This window comes from Saccostrea echinata, unplaced genomic scaffold, assembly GCF_033153115.1.
Source record: "Saccostrea echinata isolate AGI-Se365-2 ecotype Australia unplaced genomic scaffold, CSIRO_AGI_Sech_v1 ptg000075l, whole genome shotgun sequence".
In the NCBI taxonomy this organism is placed as follows: Eukaryota; Metazoa; Mollusca; class Bivalvia; order Ostreida; family Ostreidae; genus Saccostrea; species Saccostrea echinata.
Window position 1 is genome coordinate 3,303,007 of NW_026889824.1, and position 26,401 is coordinate 3,329,407.

General features: G+C 30.9%; 1 protein-coding gene, 1 long non-coding RNA gene and 1 pseudogene across 2 annotated transcripts; 1 reads left to right on the plus strand and 2 right to left on the minus strand.

Moving 5' to 3' along the window:
- Window positions 1–5,752: 5,752 nt before the first annotated feature.
- LOC133176441 (uncharacterized) lies at window positions 5,753–7,850 on the plus strand. Its single transcript, XM_061311565.1, has 5 exons — window positions 5,753–5,839; window positions 6,737–6,965; window positions 7,078–7,182; window positions 7,407–7,458; window positions 7,729–7,850. Exons 1-5 carry the CDS (start codon window positions 5,753–5,755, stop codon window positions 7,835–7,837), a joined length of 582 nt encoding a protein of 193 aa, XP_061167549.1. The 3' UTR covers window positions 7,838–7,850.
- A 13,793-nt stretch (window positions 7,851–21,643) lies between these two features.
- On the minus strand, window positions 21,644–26,182 carry LOC133176393 (uncharacterized). The gene is made up of 3 exons (XR_009719455.1): window positions 26,082–26,182; window positions 25,435–25,498; window positions 21,644–21,727 (listed from the first exon to the last, which is right to left on the minus strand). It is a non-coding gene; the product is annotated as an uncharacterized LOC133176393 (long non-coding RNA).
- Window positions 22,717–24,614, minus strand: LOC133176469 (uncharacterized; annotated as a pseudogene).
- Window positions 26,183–26,401: the final 219 nt, after the last annotated feature.

Consider the following 26,401-nt stretch of genomic DNA (forward strand, 5'->3'; position numbering starts at 1 on the left):
AAGACCGGAGAGCTAAAGTACTGTCCATTGAAAAAGTGTATATTTAATTCACACATATAAACTACATTGTTTCTCGGTTTTTTTCCTCCGTGTTTTTCAAACTGTCATCTCAAAATATTCTTAACCCTGCGTTTCAAACAAATTCTTTTACTATTTCCACAACAAAACAATCGTTATAACCATTGTTGATAGCCCTCCTTGGCTTAAAATTGAGACCATCAAAGATTTCGCCTATTTTACTGCCATTTTGTGTGGCAAGATAATTCGGTCCAACGCGCTTCGTGCAGATTTCAACAACAACAGTAGTTGATAGAGGTCTAAGGATTTTTTTTTTTTAAATCGAGCTTTTGTGCAGTTGCTCAAGATGAGAATCTGGAGATATTCCGGAATTGAGCGCAACTTTTTGTGTGCAATAGATACACAGATTTTTTTCTATTGGTGACCTGTAGCTCTCTGGTTGTCCATCCCAATTTTCAGACGAGCAAGCTAGAGAACTGCATTTATAAACTCCATTTAATGTATAACAATTTCCTATTTATTGCAGCAACACATATCATACTAAAAGAAAGCAAGATCAATTGAATAAAATTGTTTTGATATAGATGCTTTACTTTATCGTCAAGAGTTAATGATTCTATTGGTTTAGTTCTTGCTAAGTAGACTTGCAGTTCTTCATGCTTTATCAGATATCTTTTGTTTGAGCGAAATACGTGGGTATTTAAATTGAAATCAATAATTCATTTTCGTTTGACTTTATAATTTGTTACTTAGGCAGACATCTTCATATTGAATTTTTGAGCTTATTGTTATTCAGTTTATAAGTTTAATCTACCTCGGTTGCGTATTTAAATTTTCAATGAAGGATTTGATAATAAATCCTACCTTTGGTACATACACGTATCAATTAATTCAAACGTTCTGTTTAAATCTATTTTAATTGATCTGGACCGTAACTTGAACATTTCCATAAAAAAAAATAATCTTGGCGCAATGTTAATTGCTTCTTTACCAAATCTTAAACATCGGTGTTGATGGGAGGGGGGGGGGGCGTACTAAAAATTCTGAAGCAAGTTCTTTTTGTGAAAATTTGTGAAAAATTCTCATAGAAATCTTAGTAGTAGCAGAAAAAAAGAAGATTTGATGAAATATGAAAGTATGCATTGTTCAATCTCCCTGCATCATTTTTAAACTATTTGTTTAGAGAGGTATCATGCTTCACAATGTTAACCCATCTAGCACAAAAACATTTTAAAAATGTTTTTAAAACATTTTCAAAATGTTACAAAAACATTTTCAAAAATGTTTTAATCACGTGATTTTGTATGGTTTTTTAAACGTTTTTAAAACATTTCAGCAAAATATTTCAGCAAATGTTATCAGAACATTTAATTAAAATGTTACAAAAACATTTTTCAAAAATGTTTTAATCACGTGATTTTGTATGGTTTTTTAAACGTTTTTAAAACATTTCAGCAAAATATTTTAGCAAATGTTATCAGAACATTTAATTAAAATGTTACAAAAACATTTTCCAAAAATGTTTTAATCACGTGATTTTGTATGTTTTTTTTAACATTTTTAAAACATTTTACCCAAATGTTTCAGCAAATGTTATCAGAACATTTTCCTAAAATGTTACAAGAACATTTTTGCAGATGTTTTATTCACGTGATTTTGTATGGTTTTTAAAACGTGTTTAAAACATTTTACCCAAATGTCGCAATGGCATCTCTTTCCTGAAATGTCAAGACGTTTTCAATAATGACATGAGAACATCATTTTGTACGATTTTAAGAGCGCTTTTAATACATTTCATCTTAATTATAACTCTCAAAGAATAAATGACAACTGAATGAATTCATTTTTTTCTTACAAATTTTAATACAAACCCTTATGCAATATGCAAAACACATTTTAGTTCCATTTCCAGTGCAAGTTCTGAGTTACATTGTTTTAACCCAACAGGTATTTTTAAAGAATAAAAATCCATTCACTGAATTTAAAAACAACAGAATCACACAAATCCTTCCCATAAAAAGAATAACCAGGCCTAGATCACTGTTATCAATTACGATCCCGCAAAAAGCATGTATCTACATGTATATGTGTAGGTTCCACAGAGCGGCGGATCTAGCTATTATGTAAATGGAATCGCACACAAAAACTTCACAAGAAGTCTGTCCTCGGAAAAAATTCAACAAGTCGCTCGACCTTTTCAGTAAAGCAGAACCTGTAAACATGGAGACAACAGTGTTTAAGTCATCCGTCTACTTCAGATCTTTAAATGATGAAAATATAAAAGAACATTTTTTAATTAAATCATAAAATCACAAGAACTTTTCCCATTTGCATTAAGAAAAGAATTAAAGTTGTTGCTTGTTCATAACTATAACACAATAATATTATGATAAAGAGCAATGATATTTACGTACAAAAAAGTGCCTTTGTCTTTGTCAGCTAGAGGCGGTTCTTTCAAATGTGGCAATTTGAATGGAATTCAAGTCTGTTGCTGGAACTGTCATCTAACTGCAATATGATTTCATGTTTCAATAATAAGATATTTTGAATTATGATCAACATAAGATAAGGAGATATATTTGTTGTTGAATAAAGTATTTAATTCAAATACATAATAGCTTTGTCTTTGCTACACATATGCATACAAAAATACAATGATGTACTGGTAACATAAAGGTTATTTTTAAAAATTATATTTTGAAATCTCTGATTAAAGTATACTCACAATGCAGATGTTAATAATCCGGCGCTCATTCTCCAGGCCTATATGATGCAAAAATCTTGTTTGAAAATCAGCGACAAGAAAACGCGCACATCCTGTTTACCAGAATTCAAATTTTGGCCTAGATAAGCTGCAAACCACTATACTCTATAACGCGCTGCCCAGCAGGAGAATTGCATAACAAGGTTATCTTGACACTGAAACTGACCAGTGAAGCCAATCCTAATCTGCTGCCTTGGATTTTAAGAAATATGATGCAAACAGGCGAGACCGTCATAAATCAGGCTGTGTTAATTATTGTAAACAGTTTTTTATTATTTTGTTTTCTTTTTAAAATTAAAGTATCTTAAATTTATTCAATGAACTTTGTATTGATTACAAGTCTGTGAACTCAATAAGGCTTTTTAAAAAAAAAAAAAATGTATCATTGAAAAAAGAAAGAAAATACCGGGATACGCAAGTGATCGAGTTGCAGTGATATTAATGTCTTCAGAAAGTTTTTAAAAGCAATTTTTCATTTAATCCCAATCTTCTCTGGATATTCTATGCATTTTTTTTCCTCAGACACTTGGGTTAGTCGTGAATATTTTTAAAACATTTTGAAAATTACATTACAAAATGTTGCATTAATGCTAAATAAAATGTTATAGTCTTTAGAAGAATAAACGTTAGAGTCAATGTTCTAAAAACATTTTTACAACATAATTTGAAAATAAATAAATGCATTAATATTGAAAATGAAACCAGAAGTCTCTGATGAGACTGTAGCTCTACTGGTCTGTTTGTATAACAAAAGAAAAGTAGCACTTGGATTTGAAACATTGCAACATGCAACAATAAATAGAATTATGTATCTTAATGTAGTCTACTTTTGTGACAAGTTATATTGAAATCAAATGAAAACTAGGAGTAGTAGCGTTTTGAAAGTATTTCATGGAAATTTCTATTTTTAGTACTGGTAACCATGACAACACCATTCACCCAAATAAAAAAAAACAGAAATACATATTATGTATCGTAGTGTATTCTAACTGTGTGCCAAATTAGATTGAAATCAGACCAAAATTGTAGGAGGAGTAACGTTTTAAAGGAATTTCACAGAAATTTCTATTTTAAGTAACCATGGCAACACTGTTCATCGAATTCAAAAACCAATGCAATAAATTATGTATCTTAGTATAGTCTTCTTGTATGCCTAATTATATTAGAAGCAGACTAAAACTGTAGCAGGAGTAGCGTTTTAAAGGAATTTCACAGAAATTTCTATTTTTAGTAACCATGGCAACACCGTCCATTGAATTCAAAAACCGATGCAATAAATTATGCATCTTAGTGTAGTGTACTTGTGTGCCAAGTTATATTGAAATCGGACCAAAACTGTAGGAGGAGTAGCGTTTTAAAGGAATTTCACAGAAATTTCTATTTTTAGTAACCATGGCAACACCGTCCATCGAAATCAAAAACCGATGCACTAAATTATGTATCTTAGTGTAGTGTACTTGTGTGCCAAGTTATATTGAAATCGGACCAAAACTGTAGGAGGAGTAGCGTTTTAAAGGAATTTCACAGAAATTTCTATTTTTAGTAACCATGGCAACACCGTCCATCGAAATCAAAAACCGATGCACTTAATTATGAATCTTAGTGTAGTGTACTTGTGTGCCAAGTTATATTGAAATCGGACCAAAACTGTAGGAGGAGTAGCGTTTTAAAGGAATTTCACAGAAATTTCTATTTTTAGTAACCATGGCAACACCGTCCATCGAAATCAAAAACCGATGCACTAAATTATGTATCTTAGTGTAGTGTACTTGTGTGCCAAGTTATATTGAAATCGGACCAAAACTGTAGGAGGAGTAGCGTTTTAAAGGAATTTCACAGAAATTTCTATTTTTAGTAACCATGGCAACACCGTCCATCGAAATCAAAAACCGATGCACTTAATTATGAATCTTAGTGTAGTTTACTTGTGTGCCAAGTTATATTGAAATCGGACCAAAACTGTAGGAGGAGTAGCGTTTTAAAGGAATTTCACAGAAATTTCTATTTTTAGTAACCATGGCAACACCGTCCATCGAAATCAAAAACCGATGCACTAAATTATGTATCTTAGTGTAGTCTACTTGTGTGCCAAGTTATATTGAAATCGGACCAAAACTGTAGGAGGAGTAGCGTTTTGAAAAATTGTTTACAGACAGACGGACAGACAGACAGACAGACAGACAGACAGACGGACGGACGACGGACACCTTACTATCGCATAAGCTCTTCTGGTCTCTGACCAGTAGAGCTAATAAATGTTTTAAAAACATTTTGAAAATGTTTCAATAAAATGTTGCATAAATCATAAATAAAATGTTTCAGTTGTAGGAGGAGAACACGTTTTGTTAAATGTTTTAAAAACATTTTCACGACCAACACCTGAAAACATTTAAATATTATACTATAAGCAGTATGTAGAATGTTTTAAAAACATTTTGACGACGTTCCTTCAAAATGTTTTAGAAAAGTAACATTACAATGTTACAGATTTATAGAAGAGGAACGTTTTATATCATGTTTTAAAAACATTTTTATAACGTAATATGAAACTGTTTAATATATGCAAACAAAACATACCTTTCAAATCATTTTTAAAACGTTTCAAAAACATTTTATAGAAATGTTCCTTAAAGATTTTAACTTAACCATTTTGAAAACATTTTAAAAATGTTTTTAAAATGTTACAATGGGAAAGAAAAATGTTTTAAAAACATTTTAAAAATGTTTACTCTGAAATGTTTTGAAAAAACCTTTTTATAACTGCAGTAAAATGTTTTGAAAATGTTTTGTGCTACCTGGGAAGTACCTCGGCCTGGAAAAAAAAGTTCATTAAAGCTTTGTAATTGCTCTTGTAATTGCGGTTTATTCCTGCATGTGTCAATATTAATGAGAAACCATATTTCTTATGAACAGAAATCTAATTCGAATTACATTCAAGGGTGTTTTTAATATTTAAGGTAGTGCAGCAAGATGCTCTGTGGAAAACGAAATCAATCTTTATTAAGGCCGAGAACTTCCAAATGTTTCCTCACAGTATTCCTGGCGTTTTATTTAAAGGTAAGATCAAATTTAAAAGGCAATATTTTAAAAATTAAACGTTTCAAAGAAAAAATAAATGTCATAACTATAATATATTTGTAAGAAATTCATGTTAACTAATTGAACGTGCATCTTTCTGTTTGATTAATTGTACAAATTCTGACAATTATTGTACTGCATGGTCTCTATATCCATTTGTTTGTCCCAAAAGCTTTAACTTTGGTCTTAATGTTTGAATGTAAGAACTATATATAGAGCTCTCATATTTCACATGTACATTACCTGTGACAAAAAATTTCAGAGGTACAATGATTTTCAGGCCCGTAGGAAGAAATTTCACTTTTAGGGGGCACAAACATATATTTTCAGTTTGGGGGCACTATCAACTACCAAAATTCATTGACCAGCAAAACGGCCATGATTTTTACCTGATGACAATGACCTTGAAGTTAACTTACTTTTCAAAAATTTTAGACTAACGCGAAGCTTTTACAATGCTTTCCCAATTTATATGTTAACTACATAATTATGCATTACTAATGTTAAGACCTTTCTGAATGTGCAATGATTTTTATAACTCTTGACCTTAACCTCGAAGTTTGCCCTACCTTAACCATAATTTAAAATTGACAAAAGAAGAAACATGATAAATCATTGCATCCAACTCCCAACTAATGACACCCCGAAAGAGGGGGTCGTAATTCTTTGCTTTTCTGTACTTGTTCTTGCTCTGAGGCCTAACTCATAATTCAACGTTTCTTATCTTTTTTTTTTCCAAAATATATTTTATGTTACTTTGTACTTTTTGCTCTCTGAAAGAAAATGTAAAAAATAAAGAAAATTTTCAAATGTTAGATCTGGGATACATTCATTTCAAAGGGAGAAAGCTATATCATCTCCGACATCTTATTTCAGAATTTTTGTCTTAGTTACGATGAAGAGTTTTGCAGAGAATCCCGCGCTACAATGGCGGAAGTGCAAACATGCCCTGCTACTAAATCGATGTGGGATGCAAAAGCATTGAAGAAAAACTGTTCATCCTTTTCACATAATTGTTCTGGTGTCCTTTCCTACCACTGTCTAATAAATCCTTGGCAAAACAAAACCATTGAAGTTTGTGCACCGCGTACAAAGATAGGCTTTGGTATGTACTATTCATCAATGACTTAGATTTATGAGGTAATGGAAAAAAAGCATTTTGTGTTATTATTTAAAGTAGAATTAAAGGAATCCGGTGGGTTTTTTATGCTTTGTAGGGTTCTGCGCTGAATATAATGCACTAGGAGGAAGGATACAGGATTCATACACACATAAGTGTTCTTCTTGTAAAAACAACTATTGGTCAACCGATGCCTATAAATGTACAGTATATAAAGCTTATGTCATTGTATAAATCTATATCTATTGACCTTTCTGTTTAACTTGATAAATAATTGGTAAAACAAATTATTGTATAAGATTAATGAAATGATACTTCAACATAGTGAAATTAAGAACACGAACACTGTAATCGTTGTACCTGTGTGAAAAATATAACAGTTACAGCTCTTGCTTTGTAGTATACATGGACATATGTGTATTTTAGATACCGAATGTTATGAAGCTGTATATCGTCATCGTACTAAGAATGCTAGCAGGTAATAATGATTTTGTTTGTTTATTTTGTTTTTTAAGTGTCTTTTAATTACAAAAGTTTCACCTTTTTCATACATCTAAAAATGATTTGTATTAATTAATTTATCACTTCAAATTTAATAAATAACATAATTATCTAAAACATTCCAAAATTAAAACTTTATATTTATATCAAGTAACCTTTAATGAAATACTTATCGTCATTGTTTTTCCCTGCAATATTTCATGAATATATTTATAGTTCTAATTTGATTCTGTTTATATATTTGCAGATACGAAACACTAACTTTCAATCACTTGGTAAACGGAGCAGATTCGACTACAGCCTGTCTAAAGCTTTATGTTATTTTTCTCTATGTGTATCTCCTTGGAACTGTATAAAAGAATATAAAAGAATAATTACCATCATGAAATTAAAGAAACATCTGTTCTTACATGTATAAGGGTAATGAGACCTACATATATATCTTTAATTATTTCATCTGTAAAAAATATTAAAAGGAAACACTTTACTTTTTGGCACAATTGTTAAATTACAGTAGCATAAATCATATGCTTATTACCAAGTAAAATCTTTCCATATGGTTACCCTACTAAAAGAAGTCGATAGATATTTGTACACATAAGTTGTGGAATGTTTCGTTCCTATAAAGGGTTTACATGATAATAACTGAGTATGGTAAAAAAGGAAAACAAACATTTTTCAAAGAAATTTATGCAATTAAGTAAAACTCTATTAGTTTTTCCACACAAAAAATTTTCGATGAGCAAATCGTCTTAAAAGTGTGTGGGTTCAAAATCTTCCAAGGAGATGAAACTTGCACATAACTTCTCTAGTTTGTTTAACTACATGCCTTTATTTAAAAAAAATGTAAATTTATAGATTTCACAACATATTATTATCATTTGATTCCTTGATATGAATTCACAAATGTATGTACGTCCCAGAACGTTCATACTTAACAAAAATTAAAAAATAATAAAACTGAAAATTACGCTTCCTTTTTAATATCTTTAATATACAAAAAATTACAATTTTGAGTATATGAATATGAAAAGTCCTTGTGAAATACTTATGCATGCATTTCAGGTTGTTAAAACCCCAAATAACCCCAACCATCTCCAATAAACATTGCCAGTAAAAGGGAATTTAGAGCGATGTAAACTTCCCATTTTCACAGAAAACAACTCTTCTAGTTATGTAGAAACGATTAAAAAATAATGTATGCATATCTAGATTTCATATACCACGGATTTGCAGGAAGTTAATCTCAGTAGTTAACCCGTCCGATGCTGTTCTGTCATGATTTGATTTCCATGTTGTTCAATAAAGTGGTGTTTGTTTTGTACCAAAATAAAAATTGGAGAAAAAAAACATCTGCATGTTTAAAAAAAATAGCACTTAAACTCACCCTGGTTCAGAATTTTAGTATTAAATATAGAGTGAACAAGATATTTGGGAATATAAATTCGAATGATCCAGTCCATACAGCTACAAATCATTTCAAATGTTTCACACACCTATTGGAAAATAAGATTTTTAAATAAAAACAATATTGTATCTGAGATTTCATTCAACTAAAACATGAATAACAAAAAACAGATGATTAAGAGGTACTTAACACCGAACACACGTGTGACCCAAGTACATACAAGTATAAAAGGGTTACATTATTTATCTAATGTCACTTTACATGTAGCGAATTTATTCAGTGCATGATGTTTGCAAGGGAATCACTTGCTACAGTTTCTTTCTTTTTTTTCTTTTTTTTTTCTTTTTTTTTTTTGTAAGGGCAAAAATAAGTGCATCCATGAATCTTGTTCTGTGGCTTAACTAATAATTCAACGTTTCTTATCTTTTTTTTCCAAAAATATATTTTTTTTTTTATGTTTGTACATTTTGCTCTCTAAAAGTGTTTTATTTCTTAAATGTAAGACCCAGGATACATTCATTTCAAAGGGAGAAGGCTATATCATCTCAAACATCTTGTTTCAGAATTTTTGTCTTAGTTACGATGAAGAGTTTTGCAGAGAATCCCGCGCTACAATGGCGGAAGTGCAAACATGCCCTTCTAGTAAAAGGATGTGGGATACAAAAGCATTGAAGAAAAACTGTTCATCCTTTTCACATAATTGTTCTGGTGTCCTTTCCTATCACTAATAAATCCTTGGCAAAACAAAACCATTGAAGTTTGTGCTCCGCGTACAACAATAGGCTTTGGTATGTACTATTTATTCAACAACGACTTAGATTTATGGGTTAATGGAAGAAAGCATTCTGTGTTATTATTTAAAACAGAAAAAAATCAGAGGAAAATTTTACAACTTCAATTCATTTCATTGTATTCAATCAAAATTAATAATAATAATATTAATCAATGAATAAATTAATTGATTAAAAAAAAAATAAATAAATAAACGATCCTGATTTTTTAGAGTCATTTTGGTCCAAGGTCAGACGTTTCTTACTTAGAAACGAGAATTCATTTACAAAAATTACAGCATTTTGTGTACAACAATGTAAATATCTAAAAATGAAACCAAAGAAGAAAATAGTCTACGTTAGTAGCCAAAATCGCGGCCCTGTCCCCAAATCTGATGAAATTGTTTTTGAAACATGTCTAGAGTGACCACTTCCTACTTCAGTTTAATTTTTGTAATCATCTCAAACCATTTCTCCAAGAGAGCTCTAGATCTATAAATATAGGGAGTTTTCATTAGAAAATAACACTACATGACTTAATGACGTCAACTTGACGTTATCAGATTTCAACGTTTTGATTTCAATACAGCGCAAAAAAATATGGATTTTGAATTGAAAAGAAAAGTAAAATCTTACTCTTCCATGATCCCTCTGTGATCTAAGCTAAAACTTTTGATGGGCGCACTTGAAAAGTGAAAATTTCATTGACCTGTTACATGAAATTTTAGCATTCTTTTGATGTAGATATTTTATTTTGATTTGCTAAAAAAGAATTTGAAAATAGGCTAGATGAGTCATTTGATACAAAATGTTACATTTTCAAACACGTTTTTCTAAAAATTTGCTACCTCTGGGTCATCTCTCCATGATTTTGAAACGTTGTTTGTATGCATTTTAATGCAAAGAAACTAACAAACATTTGTAAAAAAAATGGAGAGAAGACCCAGAGACGATAAAAAATGAACTTTTTCCAAAAAAAAATTCTGATGTGTAAATGCGGTGCTTCATTGTCGCTTTAAAAACCACAAAGTGTGTGAAGCGGTGGTAGCTCAGTAGTATGCGTTACCCGTCCAGTGCAATAAAAAAGAAATATTTTTGGTTAACATTTTTTTAGTACAAACAATCAATTCGTTTTTCTGTTTAGTTATATGTACTGATTTATTTTTAAATAGATACATTCTGGTTATGTTGCACCGAAAGCGAAAGCAATTCTTCCAACCTACCGATACTTAGTTCTATACATGTAATTGCATTTAACTATACGCTATAGGTGTTTATCATATATGTCAAGTGTTACTAAGTTTGACATGTAGTAATTATTAAGATAAGTGGACTGATATATTAATTTGACAAAGTATTTCAAGCTAAATGTAACATTTTTCCATGTGCGTATCTTTGTAGAGTATGTTCAGCTGTGGTCAGCCGACCAAATCGTAGACATTTAAAGTATACATGTGTAACCGGAAGTAGAACTCTTTAATGAATAACTTAACAAAGTTACTAGCCAACTTGGCTTAAAGCAGTGAACTATCTCCAGTTATGATTGTCAACCCAGGTAAGGGGATATCTGAACTATGATCAACGCTAAATGAAAACACAGTTGTAAGTTTTATAAATTTAATAAACTGAGAATTGACCTTTGTAAATGATAACAAATAATAAATAATGATCAAAATTTAACAAACAGAAAAGTCTTTGAAAATTGCACAGGATTAATAGGGCTTTATCAAAAATGTAATTTAATCTGGTAGGTGATTCACAATAATCTCAATGAATAAATAAGTAATTGAAAAATGTAATAGAAAATGAGAGGAATGTGGAAAAAAAACTATGAAAAATAATTTATGTTCCTACTGGGCTTCCATACTTATGAAAGTTGTCAAAAATCCTATAAAATGAATGAATTAGAAAAGTGTAAAAGGAATGAGCTACATCACCCAATATGACTACTATCAACACTCTAGAGTTGAACTGAAAATATCAATGCTAATTCTAGGTTCTAAAAATAACTGACCCAGAAAATAAACAACACCCAAAAATAAATAAGAAATAGTGGTTCTAGAAAATAAACGTGTTATCTACATATCCCTAGACCAGGCAGGACTTGGAGAGGGAAACTTAATTTACTTTAAATAACCTACATCCTAACCTATCATACAACTTTATTCTATAAAACCTACATCCTAACCTATCATAAAGTGCTCGCTCAGCACGTGCTAAATGAAACCTATAATGCCGTGTACCTTGAGGTTGGCATAAAATAAGAGATAATGAGCCATGAGGCTTATCCCTAACCAAGTGAAGTAAACTGCTCGAACACGGGTTTAAATACCCTAGCAAGGTCCAAAATAAAAACCAATGACTATCAAAGATCCTAAAGCTAAGTTAACCAATCAGAACACAGCTATCAAAAGTACTACGGAACGACTGCCAACATGGATGACACTTCCTGTTTAAAAAGTAAAACATGTGGAATGTCAACTCATATCCTAACTTATAAACGACAAATAATAAAGGGGTTTTACGTAAGTAACAACTGAAAACAAATGATAAATAGAATAATCTGACTGAAATATCAGCAAATACTTGTAAAATATCATTTACAAAACGATGGCTATGAAATAAAAATCTAAACCACTACATATGTAAATGTTTCATACGCTTAATTCCTGCATATCACGCGCCAAATACGCCCATCTTCTTTTGCTGAATTTGAAATTCAATAACCGGAAATATATTGTTGGTCATTTAGTACAATTCTCTTTTCTTTTTTAACTTTCAATAAGGCGTGACATTCTCGGCTATACATAATTAGCGTTTCTCAAATAGTGACCTAGATTCTCATTGATTGCTAAATTAGCTCATAAGTACTGAAGTTTACAGCTTTTCATTCATGGGTGAAATACACATGGCATAAAAATGAGACAGACGTCAACTAGTGACGCAAGGAACCAATGACATCGTTTCTTACAGTAGAGAGGAATGGCTTATGTCATCTCATCGTTTGTCAACAACAATCTAGAGTTGCTAATGTTATCAATTTCTTAACCAATGAGAATCTAGATCACCATTTGAGAGACGCTAATTATATATCGCCGAGAATGTCATGCCTTACTGAAAGTTCAAGCAGAAAAGAGAATTGTACTACCTTGCTATTACTTTTCTGAGAAAACGATTTCATCAAGAACGTCAATGGAACATAATTTATAGCACGAATTATATTCCACTATTCCCACTTTCTTGCACACAATATGATTTTGAAAGTCCTAATTTACTATACATCTATCTGTGTATACTAGTTAACATAAAAACACAAGAAGACGTGTATGAATTAACTACATGCAAAATCGTGCGTGCTTAATTATGATCATGATTCTTATTAAAGGCGACTATTCTCCTTAGATTTTTTCAATAAAGTATGATTTTTTTTGTTAATATATAAATTAAGCTAAAACACTATTTAGTACTTTGTTTTGGTTTATTCATAAGAATACACATAAGTTAATATAAAAATCTTTTAAACATTTAACACAAAAAAACAAAAAAAAAAAAAAAAAAAAAAAAAAAGAAGACCATCAGGATGCTCAGATTTCTTTAAAAATATACCAAAAAGCATTCAAAATATCTAGGATACATTTTTTTTATTTATAAAATGTTAGCAATGAAACACCCCACCCCACCCTTTCTAACAAGTCGCGCAATGCTCATGAATCCACCCTTACGACACGATTTTTGCTATTATTCGTCAAATGTAGTTCAGAATCATTCTGTTTCACAAGATGGCTAGTAACGTGGACCCCCCCCCCCCCCTCTTTTTGGGTCACACACACGCACATCCTTTTATTGCAGGCTGATCTGCCATCACGGTTATATAAATAAATGGCACTAACCTGTGTATTTTTAACGACTAGCGTTAATTTCTTATTTTTGATTTAAAATGTTTTCATTTCATGATTCAAACATCGATATATGTTCCTTATTTTACAAAACTATGCTGTAAAATCAAATGCAGGATATTGTTTCCAACGGATTATAAAACACTGTTGTAAATCTAGAAACATAATTGCACACATACAACTAGTAGTCATTTAAATTCATGTAATGAAGCATGCAAAGTCGAACTTTATAGAGAGATCTTCAGGATTTTTTTTAGATTAAATGTGTTCGATGTGTATAATCAACGTTAGACAGATATTCCGTAATGTGTTCTTCCGAAGTAAATACCATAAAAGAGTTGATTTTTATCAAAAATCTCTCTAACGCAGGCCCTTAGGAAGCAATTTCACTTTTGAGGGGGCACAACCATACATTTTCAGTTGGGGGGTGGGGGCACTATGAACTACCAATTAGAAAATTCCTTGACAAGCAAAAAAAAAAAGTCATCAGATATTATTATTGAGGGAACACGAGCATATAGTAGCCATGTTTTCTACATTATTCTATATACCGGCAAAATTATTGGGGGGGGGGGGGGCAAGCCCCCCCCTTGCCCCCCTGTTCCCACGGCCATGTAATCCTTATGTACATGTATCTGCAGTCCTAATTTTTCACAATCAGGTGTGTGAGGAAATGTTTGATATTTACAGTGACAATATGTGACAGAGTGAAAATTGTAAATATTTTTATCATTTTATTTAATTTGATTAAGCTTAATTAATTTATTATTTTCATTCTTTAGAAAAATCATTTGCAGCACATGAGTTTGTTGAATATTAACATATTTAAACTACTGTAAGTTATTTTCTAAATAAGTATATCACTCATGTGAATATTTTTTACTTTTATACACTGTAGCTATATTTAGAAGGAATATCTTTTCCTTGTATTTGATTTGCCAGTTATAGTCAATTGTAGGGGATTTGATCTTGTGATAATTTTTTTTTTGGGGGGGGGGGGGATTTTTCTATTGTGTTAAGTAGTTCCTGTGCTGAAGTCTGTTGAAAGTGTCAGTCAGTTTATTGAAATTTTATGCTGTAATTGGAACTTATTCTCATAATCAGGTCAGTTGATTTGTATATACTATATAGTCTTTATATTAAATACATAAATATCTGTTCCCGAGATGATAGAAATATTTAGAAACCTATTTTATCATGTTTAATGAAATGCTGATTATATTGAAAGCATAAATATAAGTGTAACGTTTTCTTTGAAAGGAAAGACAGGATTTGTAATATAATTATACATGTTGATATAGCACAGTGAACTGAATAGCTGAAGTCGGTGTATTTATTTTTACCTTTAGACATTTACAATTCTCATGATCAGATGATGTACGTAGCCTAAACTTATTGTTAAACGACCTTTACACCTCATGTGAGGTAAGCATAATTTCTAGAGTATATATATCATGATACATCTATGATCATAATACTGATGAAACATACATGTAAATATTTTCTTTATGAATTCACGTGAAATAAGGTTTTACATGATAGTATGCAGTGAAACTGGAATGAGTATATTACCAGTATATTTATAATACCTTGTTTGTTAAAATAATGAGCAGTATTTTAGAGTCTTGTGTATAAAAAGGGAATTAACTAGTATTTTCATTTTATTTGGAAACATGATATGAACGTAAGAGTTATCTTTCTTGTAATGTCGTTTATTTAGCTTTTCCTATGTTTCAGGGTCAAAATCTCAACTGATCAACTGTATGTGTCTATTGTTAACTGTATCAAAATAAATGATGTAAAGGTTGATTGGAGTCATTCCGTAGTGAAGTAGAACCGCCCTAAGACCCTGGGTGACAAATACGTGACTGTATATCTTCACTTTCAAAGTAGAGTTACACTTCACCTAGATAGCTGACATGGAAAAACTTCCTAACGTATTTTCTTCCACAATTTTTTTTGACTTTTCCTGATTAAACAGCTAAAAAGACTTTTTGAAATACATTACTTAAGTAGATATTGATATATGAAGTTTTCCTCTGTGTGATAACTTTCAGATAAAACAATACACTATATTGAATTGAATATCGATATCAGAACTGATTTACTTTCATTTGTAATTATACGATCCAAATTGAGAACCAATAATTTGTATTCAGATATGAGAGCCGCTATTCGGAAGATTGTTTATAAAGGTTGAAACATTTTAATTCCCCCAACGGCGATCAACTTTATTCCACAGTACATGAAGCGTGCATGTGACACACACCGCGATAAATGTGAATAAAACATGGAAGAGACAGCTTTATTTTTTTGTCTCTCTGTGTAAAAATTACCTTTATTGTAATTCAACTTTGCAACTATATACATGACCGTAGGAACTGGGGGGGGGTGCCCCCTTTCCCCCAATAATTTTGCCGATATATAGAATACTACAGAAGATATAGCTACCATATGCTTGTGCCCCCTCAATAAAAACGTCTGATGACCTTTTTTTTGTTTTTGGTAGTTGATAGAGCCCCCCATACTGAAAATGTATGGTTGTAACCCCCCCCCCCCCCAACTGAAATTGCTGATATATATCTATTTCAGCTCATGATTTTAAAGCACAGATTTTCAGGAATAAACGGAATATGCATGTTGTTTGTAAACATTGCATCCACTAGTAAATCAGCTAAGCTTATTTTATCGTTTTTTTCTCTTCTTGAAAACAAGATGCTAATGAACACTCTCTATAATGGACACGGACACGGATCAATGAGTATATAGTTTATTAAACGTTTTAAAAATTAAAGGAAAAGGTGATAAAATGTGATACAGCTCTTTTCCCAAGACTCAAAACAATTGATGAAATTTGTAATATAGTTATATTTGACGCATTCTGGAACTTGACTAATAATTAATTGTAGATTTTCAGCATGTAAAAAATGACGTCACAATCGCATTCGTATACAAACAGCGCGGAGTTTCCCGAAAGTGACGTAGTTAGGGTAGTGATGGACTTAGGGGTTTTGGCGATAGGTTTTTTTTTTTTTTTTTTTTTTTTTTTTTTTTTTTTTAAATAAAAATGCAACCATACGATCTCAGAATGTTGATAAATTGAAACAGATCTTGCAAATTACTTAAAAAAATATTGTGAAATGGGAATCTAAAAATTAAAAACAATCAACAGGATCTATTGTGACGTCATCTTGTGGCTTATTTAATTTATTCAAATCTGCTGACGGTAGCTAAAATCACTTTCAGTTGGAAAAAAAATTATTTCTGGGATGATCTACATGCACGTTTTCTTTTTCTGTGATAATAATATTAATAATTTTATGATTTTTTGGTTTGTCATTTGAACATTTTTTTGCTGATTAAGCATATTCATTGGGTCTTCATTTATCCCTCTCGAGCTCGGTTATATTTGTCAGATACATGTAGGTTATATATCGCAACCATCGTCATCTGCCTTATCAACATTCCATATTCCCAGTCAGTTTTTATGATATTTTTCATGACAAATAAACTTATATGACAAATAGACTTATATGGAAAATAATAATATGATCTATGTATGATATTATACTTATTTATTAATTTTAAATGAGTTACGGAGTCATAATTTCAACTAAATAAAATTACACCTCTCAATGAACTTTGAATCTGCCACCTATGTTCAGAAATTAAAAAACACCTTTTATTCAAAATGAGATAAGTGTCTGAAAATGAGTTTTTATTATTAGTATCTTATATTACATATTTTGTCTTATTTATTTATATCAAAAAATTAGTGCTAAAGCTATTATAACTTATGAGGACCCCATTGGAAATAAGCCTTTATGGCTTTTATGGGTCATCCTCGGGAAAATGTCTATACACAGTGCTATATTTATGTTCATTTAGACATATAAATGTAATTTTTCTTCTTCTTCACAATTACATATTTTTTATAATATGTTATTGTTTTAAGAACATATGTAATTTTACTTGTATTTTATAATTTTTTTTAGATTCATGTGTCAACGCATGTTCTATGTGCCATTTCCTGAATAAACAAGCTAATTCAGAGAATTGTGCCCCCCGCTTAGGGAAAAATGAAGAGCATGCGCAGTTCGGGGAGGGGGGTGTTGGACCCCCCCCCCCCCCGGATTTGTAGAATTATTAAAAATACACATGTATATTGAAGCAAATAAAAAATGCCAATATGGATATAAAGATTTGATTGCTTATTCTTTAAAAGTGTGTAGAAGCTTCTTTTTATATAGAATATTAATCACACATTTACATTTCACATGTTGAATACTATCATTTAGTTAAATAATAATAAAAAAAGAAAAAGGTTCGTCGGAGAATTGAACCCGGGACTCTCGCTTGCTAAGCCAGCATCATACCCCTAGTCTATCGAGGCACTTTATTGTATTGCAGATTAAATGCAAACAGTAGGTCACATAATGTTTATATTCACGTTCGATATTGTCAAAATGTTAATCAATACATGGTGTCTAATTTAGCCTTTACTAACAGTTCTTATAGATGTTATAAGAATATAATGTCTGCCGACAACCTGTATTATACGTAATAACTCTCCACATGCCCCTGTGCTAAAAATAGTGCCATGCGACTTTTAATACAATACATGTAAATACTAATTAAAAAACGGAGCGGGACACTTTGAGAGGGGTAAGAGAGGCCCTAGGGAGTTATGAAATAAAATTTCATTGTAAAAGCTTAAAAGCTTCTTGAGATATCGCCCGGAAAAGAAAGTGTTACACACAAACAAAATGCATAAATTTACGACCTTGAACTCCGACCTTTTGACCTCAAAATCAATAGAGGTCTTCCTTAGGCCACAGGGATTTCTTGTGTAAAATTTCATTGCAAAAGCTCAAAGGATTCTCCAGATATCGCGTGGAAACGAAAGTGTTAAAACAGACAGAATTTATGAATTTATGAACTTGACCTTTGACCATTTGACCTCAAAATTAATAGGAGTCTTCTTTAGGTCATAGGGAGTTGCTATGCAAAATTTCATTGCGAAAGCTCAAAGGGTTCTCGAGATATCGCGTGGAAACGAAAGCGTTACAGACAGACAGAAATACAGACGGACGGACGGACAGACAGACCCAAATTAACATCCCCCACTTTCAGTGAAAGCGGGGGACAACAAATGCAGTGGTTTAGATTTTTATTTCATAGCCCTCGTTTCGTAAATTATATTTTAGAAGTATTTGCTGATATTTCAGTCTGATAATTCTATTTCCCTTATGTTTACAGTTGTTACTTACGTGAAAACCCCTTTATTATTTGTCTGTTATAAGTTAGGACATGTGTTGACATTCCACATGTTTTACTTTTTAAACAGGAAGTGTCATTCATGTTGGGAGTCTTTCCATAGTACTTTTGGTAGCTGTTTTCTGATTGGTTAAGTTACTTGTAGGATCTTTGATATTTATTGGCTTTTATTTTGGGGCCTATAGCTAGGGTATTTAAAGCCTTGTTCGTGTAGTTTTCTTCACTTGGGTTGGGGAACACAACCTCATGGTTCGTTCCTCTTTACTGTGCTAAGAAAACTTCATGGTTTATGAGCACTATTTGATTAGTACCTTAGAGTGCTAAGAAAACCTCATGGTTTAACAGTACTCTAGGTCTTAGCTAGCTTTAGTATCACGTTTTTCACAAGTTCTAGGATTCTGTTAGGAAACAGTTAGGATGTAGGTTTAATAGAATAGATTCATTTTCCCCTTTCCAAGTCCAGCCTGGTCTAGGGATTTCTAGATAACAGTTATAATTTCTAGAACCACAATTTATTGTTTATTTTTGGTGTTGTTTATTTTCTGGGTTAGATATTTTTAGAGTCCACATTTAGCATTATCATTTTAAGTTTAAACCTAGTGTTGATTAATAGAGTTCATATTGGGTGATGTAGCTCATTTCCCTTACATTTTTCCAAGTCATCGACATTTATAGCAGTTTTTATAGGATTTTTGACCTTTTTCATAAGTAACAGTGGGACGGACAACTTCGGAATGGACATTTTTCCGAACTTGCGCACCCTTTTCCTTTAAAACTATTATCTTATGATTTTTTTTTAAATGGTGGGGTTTTTATATTTAAATTGATTTATGAAATAAAAAATCCAACATTTTTAGTTAGTTTTTGAGATATTAAGTGGCAAAGATAAAAATCCCATGGGGAAACATCTACTTAAATTACCCCATGAAAACCCCCACAAAAAACCCCATGGGGTTTAAAATTTTCCCCATGGGGAAAATTTACCCATAAATTCAGTGTGGGGATTTTTAACCCATGTGTTGCTTATATTGTAATGTGGGTTTTTTCCCCCACATTTCTTCATCAAGGGGTTAAAAAACCCATATATCAATATTTATTTTCTCTAAGATGTTTCCTAAAGACTGTCTTTTTAAATGCATCATTTTCTTCTTTGTCTTTCTATAATAGTTAGTAGTTATTACAAATATATATTTTCATTTATTTGTGTATCTATTCCTTAATTTATGGGAACGTGTTTAAAAAAGTTTCATATGAAACAGTCAAGAAAATAGTTAACTCTTTTTAATCATTTCTAGCTGTTGGCAAATTTTCATCCACACTCCCCTTACATCCACCACTCATAAGTTTGGATCATGGTCATCCATTTCTAGTAAGCTAAATGTTTTATATCTAAACCCATACAGTTATATACCCTGAAATAAAATATAAAAATCTTTTTATCCACCACAAATATTTAAAATTTTTAATGTCTACTCCCCTTGGATCCACCATTCATAAGTCTGGATCTTGTTCACACATGACTTTGACGTAAATTAGACATAATTATTAAAGAATAAGAAATTATCCCAAGAACCACCTACCAATATTTTGGATCCCAATCACTCATTAAAAATATTCATATTGATTTAAAGTCTTGATATTTGAGGTTACATTTAAAATAAATAATCAACAAATATCTTCAAAATCTTGAATCCCATTCCCTTTGGAGCCACCATCAATTTCTGGATCTTGATCATCTATTAAACCTGCCTCTGGTAAGACGGAAACCTAATATTAATTACACCCCTTCCCTAATATTCACCTCATAAAATACTGATCAGAGTCAATCATGCAACTGTACATTAAACAAACTGTTTTACAGTTTAATTAAAAAAAATGCTCACAACCTAATCACTAGGTTGTGAGCTAATGTCCTGAAGAATTTGTATCAATATCAACAAATTGTACATACATGTGTCAAAAATAAATCAAATATTTTTTGTCATGTTCCATTCAGGTATATACAGGCCTAAATAACATTATAAAGGTCCCCATTCAAATTGCCAGGATTTATAGCATGCCAATACTTACATCAGTTACATGTAAACAAAAGTTGCTTGTCTGTAATGACAGCAGAATGGACAGGTCAACTGGTGATGTTAGTTGAGTAATTCACACATGCTAAATCAAATAGACTGATTTAAAACTTGCATGAATTAATCCTTGTTACAATAGACTTTTTACTTTCATCTACAGTATAGTGTACGATAGGGATAGCCGACAGGTGATGTTTCTTAGCTATTTCACCTAAAATTTAAATATAAAATAAGGGTAGTATAATAAAATGCAATAGGTCCTTAACTGCAGAACTTAGTTATAAATAAAAGAAATTTCATTGGTTATCCTTCTCATTGTTATTTAAATTAATTCTGATGACCTCTTGCTGAATTGGAAGTTGGCTGCAAAGGGCAGTAACTCAATCTCATTATAGAAGGATTAATAAAAGGTAACTCTCATAAATGAAAGATAACTTTTACTTCATACCTCCTATAGTCTTTTTCTCATATTGTGGTATCTGTAAGTTGTATTTTAATTGTTGTCTGACCTGTTCAGTATAGCATGGCAATCCACACTGACTGAAAATGTGGTCAAGAAGCTGCGTAACAGTGGTCAAATTTGGTTGTGTCTGAAAACAAATATATACACATGTATTTAAAAAAATAAAAATTCTTTATACTTACATTAAAGTAATCTAATGTAACAGTATGAGAAGTATAACAATAACATTTTTACAAATTGTGCAATTGCATTACCTTTGATAAATAGAAAGCACTCTTTTATGTCTGTGTTAATCTCCCTTTCAGTCAAATCATAAACGTCACTTTCTTTTCTTTCCTTATCCCTCCAGTACAGCACCTGTAATGCAAAATATTAAAATTAGTGCCTGCTCTTATCCTGGTTAAAAGAGAAATTATAATGAATTCTTTGCCATATAAAAATAGAAAATATTTAATATTAAAGGCTTAACATTTCCATTATGAGTGTTATATTTCACATATATTCACAAAAACATTACACAATACAGACACAAACATAGACTAATAAAACACAAACAAACAAAAACACATGCAGTTGAAAGGTGCTTAGCGATATTTTCTGTTTGCAAACCCTTTATAAAATTATGGGTTTAAAAACATTGATTTCAACATGCACTTTAAGATATGGCTGTACGTCTGGTGTGAAACATGATGGGGAATTGCTGTTGTAGGCAATGAAGGTAAATATGCCTTAATACAACATAGAAATATTCACAGATACTTTCTTGACTATCCGTTAAGTTTACCACAAACTTTACAGTCATGGGGGATGAAATTCCCTTCGTTATAAGCATCAATTTATTGTAAGCGTATGTGTTCGCAAAAAGCATGTTTCATTGTATGTCTTTTTAGAGTTGAGTAGCATGTGATATGCTGGTAAAACATGAGTCTACACAATCATATAGTACACATCATTAAATGTCAAAAACCCTACACCCTCCTTAAATGAGGAATTGTGATTAAGAAGTATAATTAATGTACTTATAGCCTCCACTTGTTATCTGAAATTTCACAGTGTATCTGCAAGGTGATGTGACTGTAACATATTAATTGGAAACTGGAAATAAATTTCATTTAATTACTTTAAAAACTCCATCTTTGAAACTTAATATCTTCCCTTCCCAGTCTACATTTTCTCCATCATTATTTGTCCAAGTATGTATTATTTCCTTTTCCACTATATCCTCTGGAGACACATTTACAGTTGACTTTCTGATATTTAACAACTCAATTAAATTTTCTTTCAATTTCAGATGGTCAAATTGCTTTCCTTTTGATGAATACTGGCAAAGGTGTTTATGTTGTTTGTTAATTTTGAATATTTTTTTATACATATTTATCTGTGTTTTCAAAGCCTGTAATTTCTTTTTTTGTTTTCAACTTCTCTACTTCTTTTTCGATAATCTCTTTGCTCTCCCAAATCCTATGTTCTCTCATGTCTTCTATTGCCTTATCAACAGCCTCTGTCTGTCTCTCTCTCTCTTCTTCTCTCTCTTTTAAAAATTTTTAAATGTTCTTCATATAATTTAATTTTTCTTTCTTTCTGTAATTCCATGATTTTTTTATTTTCTTTCATGGCATTTTCAATTATTAATTTTCTTTCAGAGTCATCTTTTTCTGTTAACCACTCACTTGTTTTGTTGTCATTAAAAATGATAGAACTTTCAATGGTATTTATACTGGAAGTTGGTCCTGTTTTCAAACTGAAGTCTAACTGTCCCATAAGTCTCTCTAAACATATGTTGTTTGAAATACATGATGAACATTCTGATAAAACATCTGGATTTACATTAAAATATTTGCCACCTGAGAGAAAGTCACTAAAATTTTTTTCAACTTTTGTTTTTAAAACACCACAAAGTCTTTTTTTAAAAAACAGTAGTTAAATCGTTGTGTAAACAACAATCAAGTAAATAATCTGAAACACTGTCATAAAACTGTGGCCCATAAAATAATCGCAATTGTTGCTTTAAAGCCAATGATGGATCATCATAAAACATATTCAAAAAAGGTAAAAGCCTCTCATATACAGACCCCATATATAAAATATTGCCAACTTCTTAAGCCTTTAAAAAGTAAGGTTCAGTAATTAATTTGTATAAAATTCCAAAAGCTCTTAAAAGACATAAAATAACCTTATTTTGTAAGGATAAAACAATGAAATTCTGTAAAACAGAATAGGAAGTTTTCAATGAAAAGAAATATTGTAATAGTAGTTTGTGGATAAAAAAAAGTACCAGCAGCATTGTAAAATGAAACATTAAACCTGCTTCCTCTAAAATTAATTATTGGAATATTTTCTACTCCATGGCTTTTCATAAAAAACTTGTAAATCTTTTGGATCTCCAACACCATCTTTGTAAAACATCTTTGAAACAGATTTTAAAACACACAAGATAAAAGGTTCTTTGACTGAATTTGAATAACTTTTAAAATTGACATGTAATTCTTTTTCAATATTAAAAGATTCTTCAACACACACATCAGAAAATTGTATAAGTGGATGTATACAGCACATTTAAAAGAATGAACTTCATGAGGTATTTCCTCGCTTAAAAGTCATTGACTTTCTGATTGGTGGCACTTCTGTCTGTCATAAAACAGGACACTGAATTTAAAATAGTTCTTGCTTCACATTCATTAGAAGACAAATCATTTAAAATTTCTTTTGTACAATTAATATAAGTATCACTTTTTCCATTACATACTTCTCTAACAACCGCAGTAAAAATATCTTCCCCTGTGTTCAATTTAACACCATAAAAATGTTTACCTTTTTCGTAGTCGCATCCCTATGCATTGTTGTGTTATCAGAAGTTAAAAGTTTTTCATTCAAATGGTTTCTAGATACAACACCCATTTCACTAGTTCAAATTGCATCAGTACTTTCGCTGGGTAATTTTTTTTACAGTAATATTAAACAAATTTAAAACTGCTTCAATAATTGGTGCTATATGTACAATGCCAACACTGTGGCTTCTAAAAATATAATACAAATTCCTTAATTTAAAATTAAAAGGCTTTCCTTTTGACATCTCTTGAAAATCTAATTTTTTTTCTATCTGTACAACATCATTGGAACTGTCTTCAACATTCTCTTTTTCTGACAACAAAACATCCATTTCTTTTTTAATGTTTTTTATATATGTTTTAAAAGTGTTACACTGTACACCTTTTTCTTTTGCATTTTTTTTTTATTTTTTCATTCTGCTGTAAAACTTCCACCTCTTTTTTTAAAAATTCAATTCTCTCTTTTTTCCTTTTCAAATTTCTATTAATGTTGCTAATGTTTATTCCCCTTAAACGGTCTTTCAATGCGGAATTCTCCCTCTTTAAATGTAAAATTGTTATTTCTTGTTCATTTATTTTGGCCTGTAATTCTGGATAAGTAATACTGTCTTCTTTGGGTTTCTTAATGGTGTCTTCTTTGGTCTTCTCTTGTTTTGTTGAATTTGGTAATTAAAATTTCTTCTTGCAATATGCAGCATATTTCTCCCTGTTGGTGTATTTATTCAAACGTTCTATTTCTTTGACTATTTTTTTAACTTTCCAAAGTAGGGCAAATTTACTTATTTCAGTGCAAATGTTTTTGTGAATTTTCTGTATATAATCAGGACTGCCCTTGTGTTTGTCGTAAATTTCTTTAATGTTAATGTATAGAACCTCCATGATCATAAATTAACAGGTATAGAGTGAAAAATAGTGAGCTAACTAATGTTAATTATATGCTGTAGAGAAATGAAATGAAAATAAAATTGAAATAAAAGAAGAAATGAAATAAATATAACAAAAAGTAAAATGACAGAAACAGAAAAAAATTGAAAGAAATTGAAAATAAATGACAGATGAAATAAAATATAATAAGGTAAAATAAATGATAGATGAAATTAAAAAAAGGGGAAATGTATATGTGCTACATGTATATATAACTATTACACAGAAACAGATACATTTACCATGTTTACATTTTACAACATATAAACAAAACAGAAGCACACATAACAATTAAGTTTAAAGTATATTTACCTTAATATGGATAATCTTTTTGTTGATATTTCACTCTTGTAAACTGTTAATTTTAATTTCAGACCTGTAAATATAAATATTAATAATAGCATTTCACTGTAAATCTGACATTTGACATATTTATGCAAAATTCACAATAAAATTCTGTTTAACTGTTTAAGCCATTGGGCCTACATTGAAAGGTAGGTTTGAAGACAAAGTATAATTAATAAATGAAATATGTATATTTACATCATGTATATGTATGTAAATTGACACTTCAGTTTTGTGAAGTAAACTATAACAAGGGCAGGTAATTTACTTACAGTATCTTCGATTGTCAAACAGTTGATCCGAGTTTTATAAAGTGTGACAAAAAGTGAGACGTGAAATAGTTTTTTAATTACATCAATAATAAAGAATAGGTAATGAGCAATCACTCTACACTACTTAATCTTCCTTAATGTAAGCTTTTTAGACACAAACACCAAAAATACAAAATATGTCAAACTGTTTGCAAGCAATCGTGTTGCATTTTCTAAAACTTAAAAACTACGATCGCCATTTCAAGAATAAATTATCATAACAAATGTGAAATAAAACTATATAGGAGCTTTAAATGAGATGTCACAGATATGTATGATACCTACAGCCAATAACTTACTTACCTCTACCCTAAGCTACGGTCTTCTTTCACAAACGTGATAACATGGATGCCTGCTGCCTTCCGGTTGGTTACTATATTTAGATAAAATGGCGTTAGCTGGAATGGCTATGTTTTTGACTTTCTCTTGTTCAATTTTTAAAGCGCTCTTCTGACTTGGACCAAGTGTTGACTAAATGACGAAAACATGAACAACACAGAGGAATCTTAAATCGGAATCCAAAGTATTTTTTTTTTTTGGGGGGGGGGTACTTTTTTTATTTAGAATAATGACAATAATTTACTTTTTTTACTTATAATATGAAACTTGCGAAATCGTTCTCT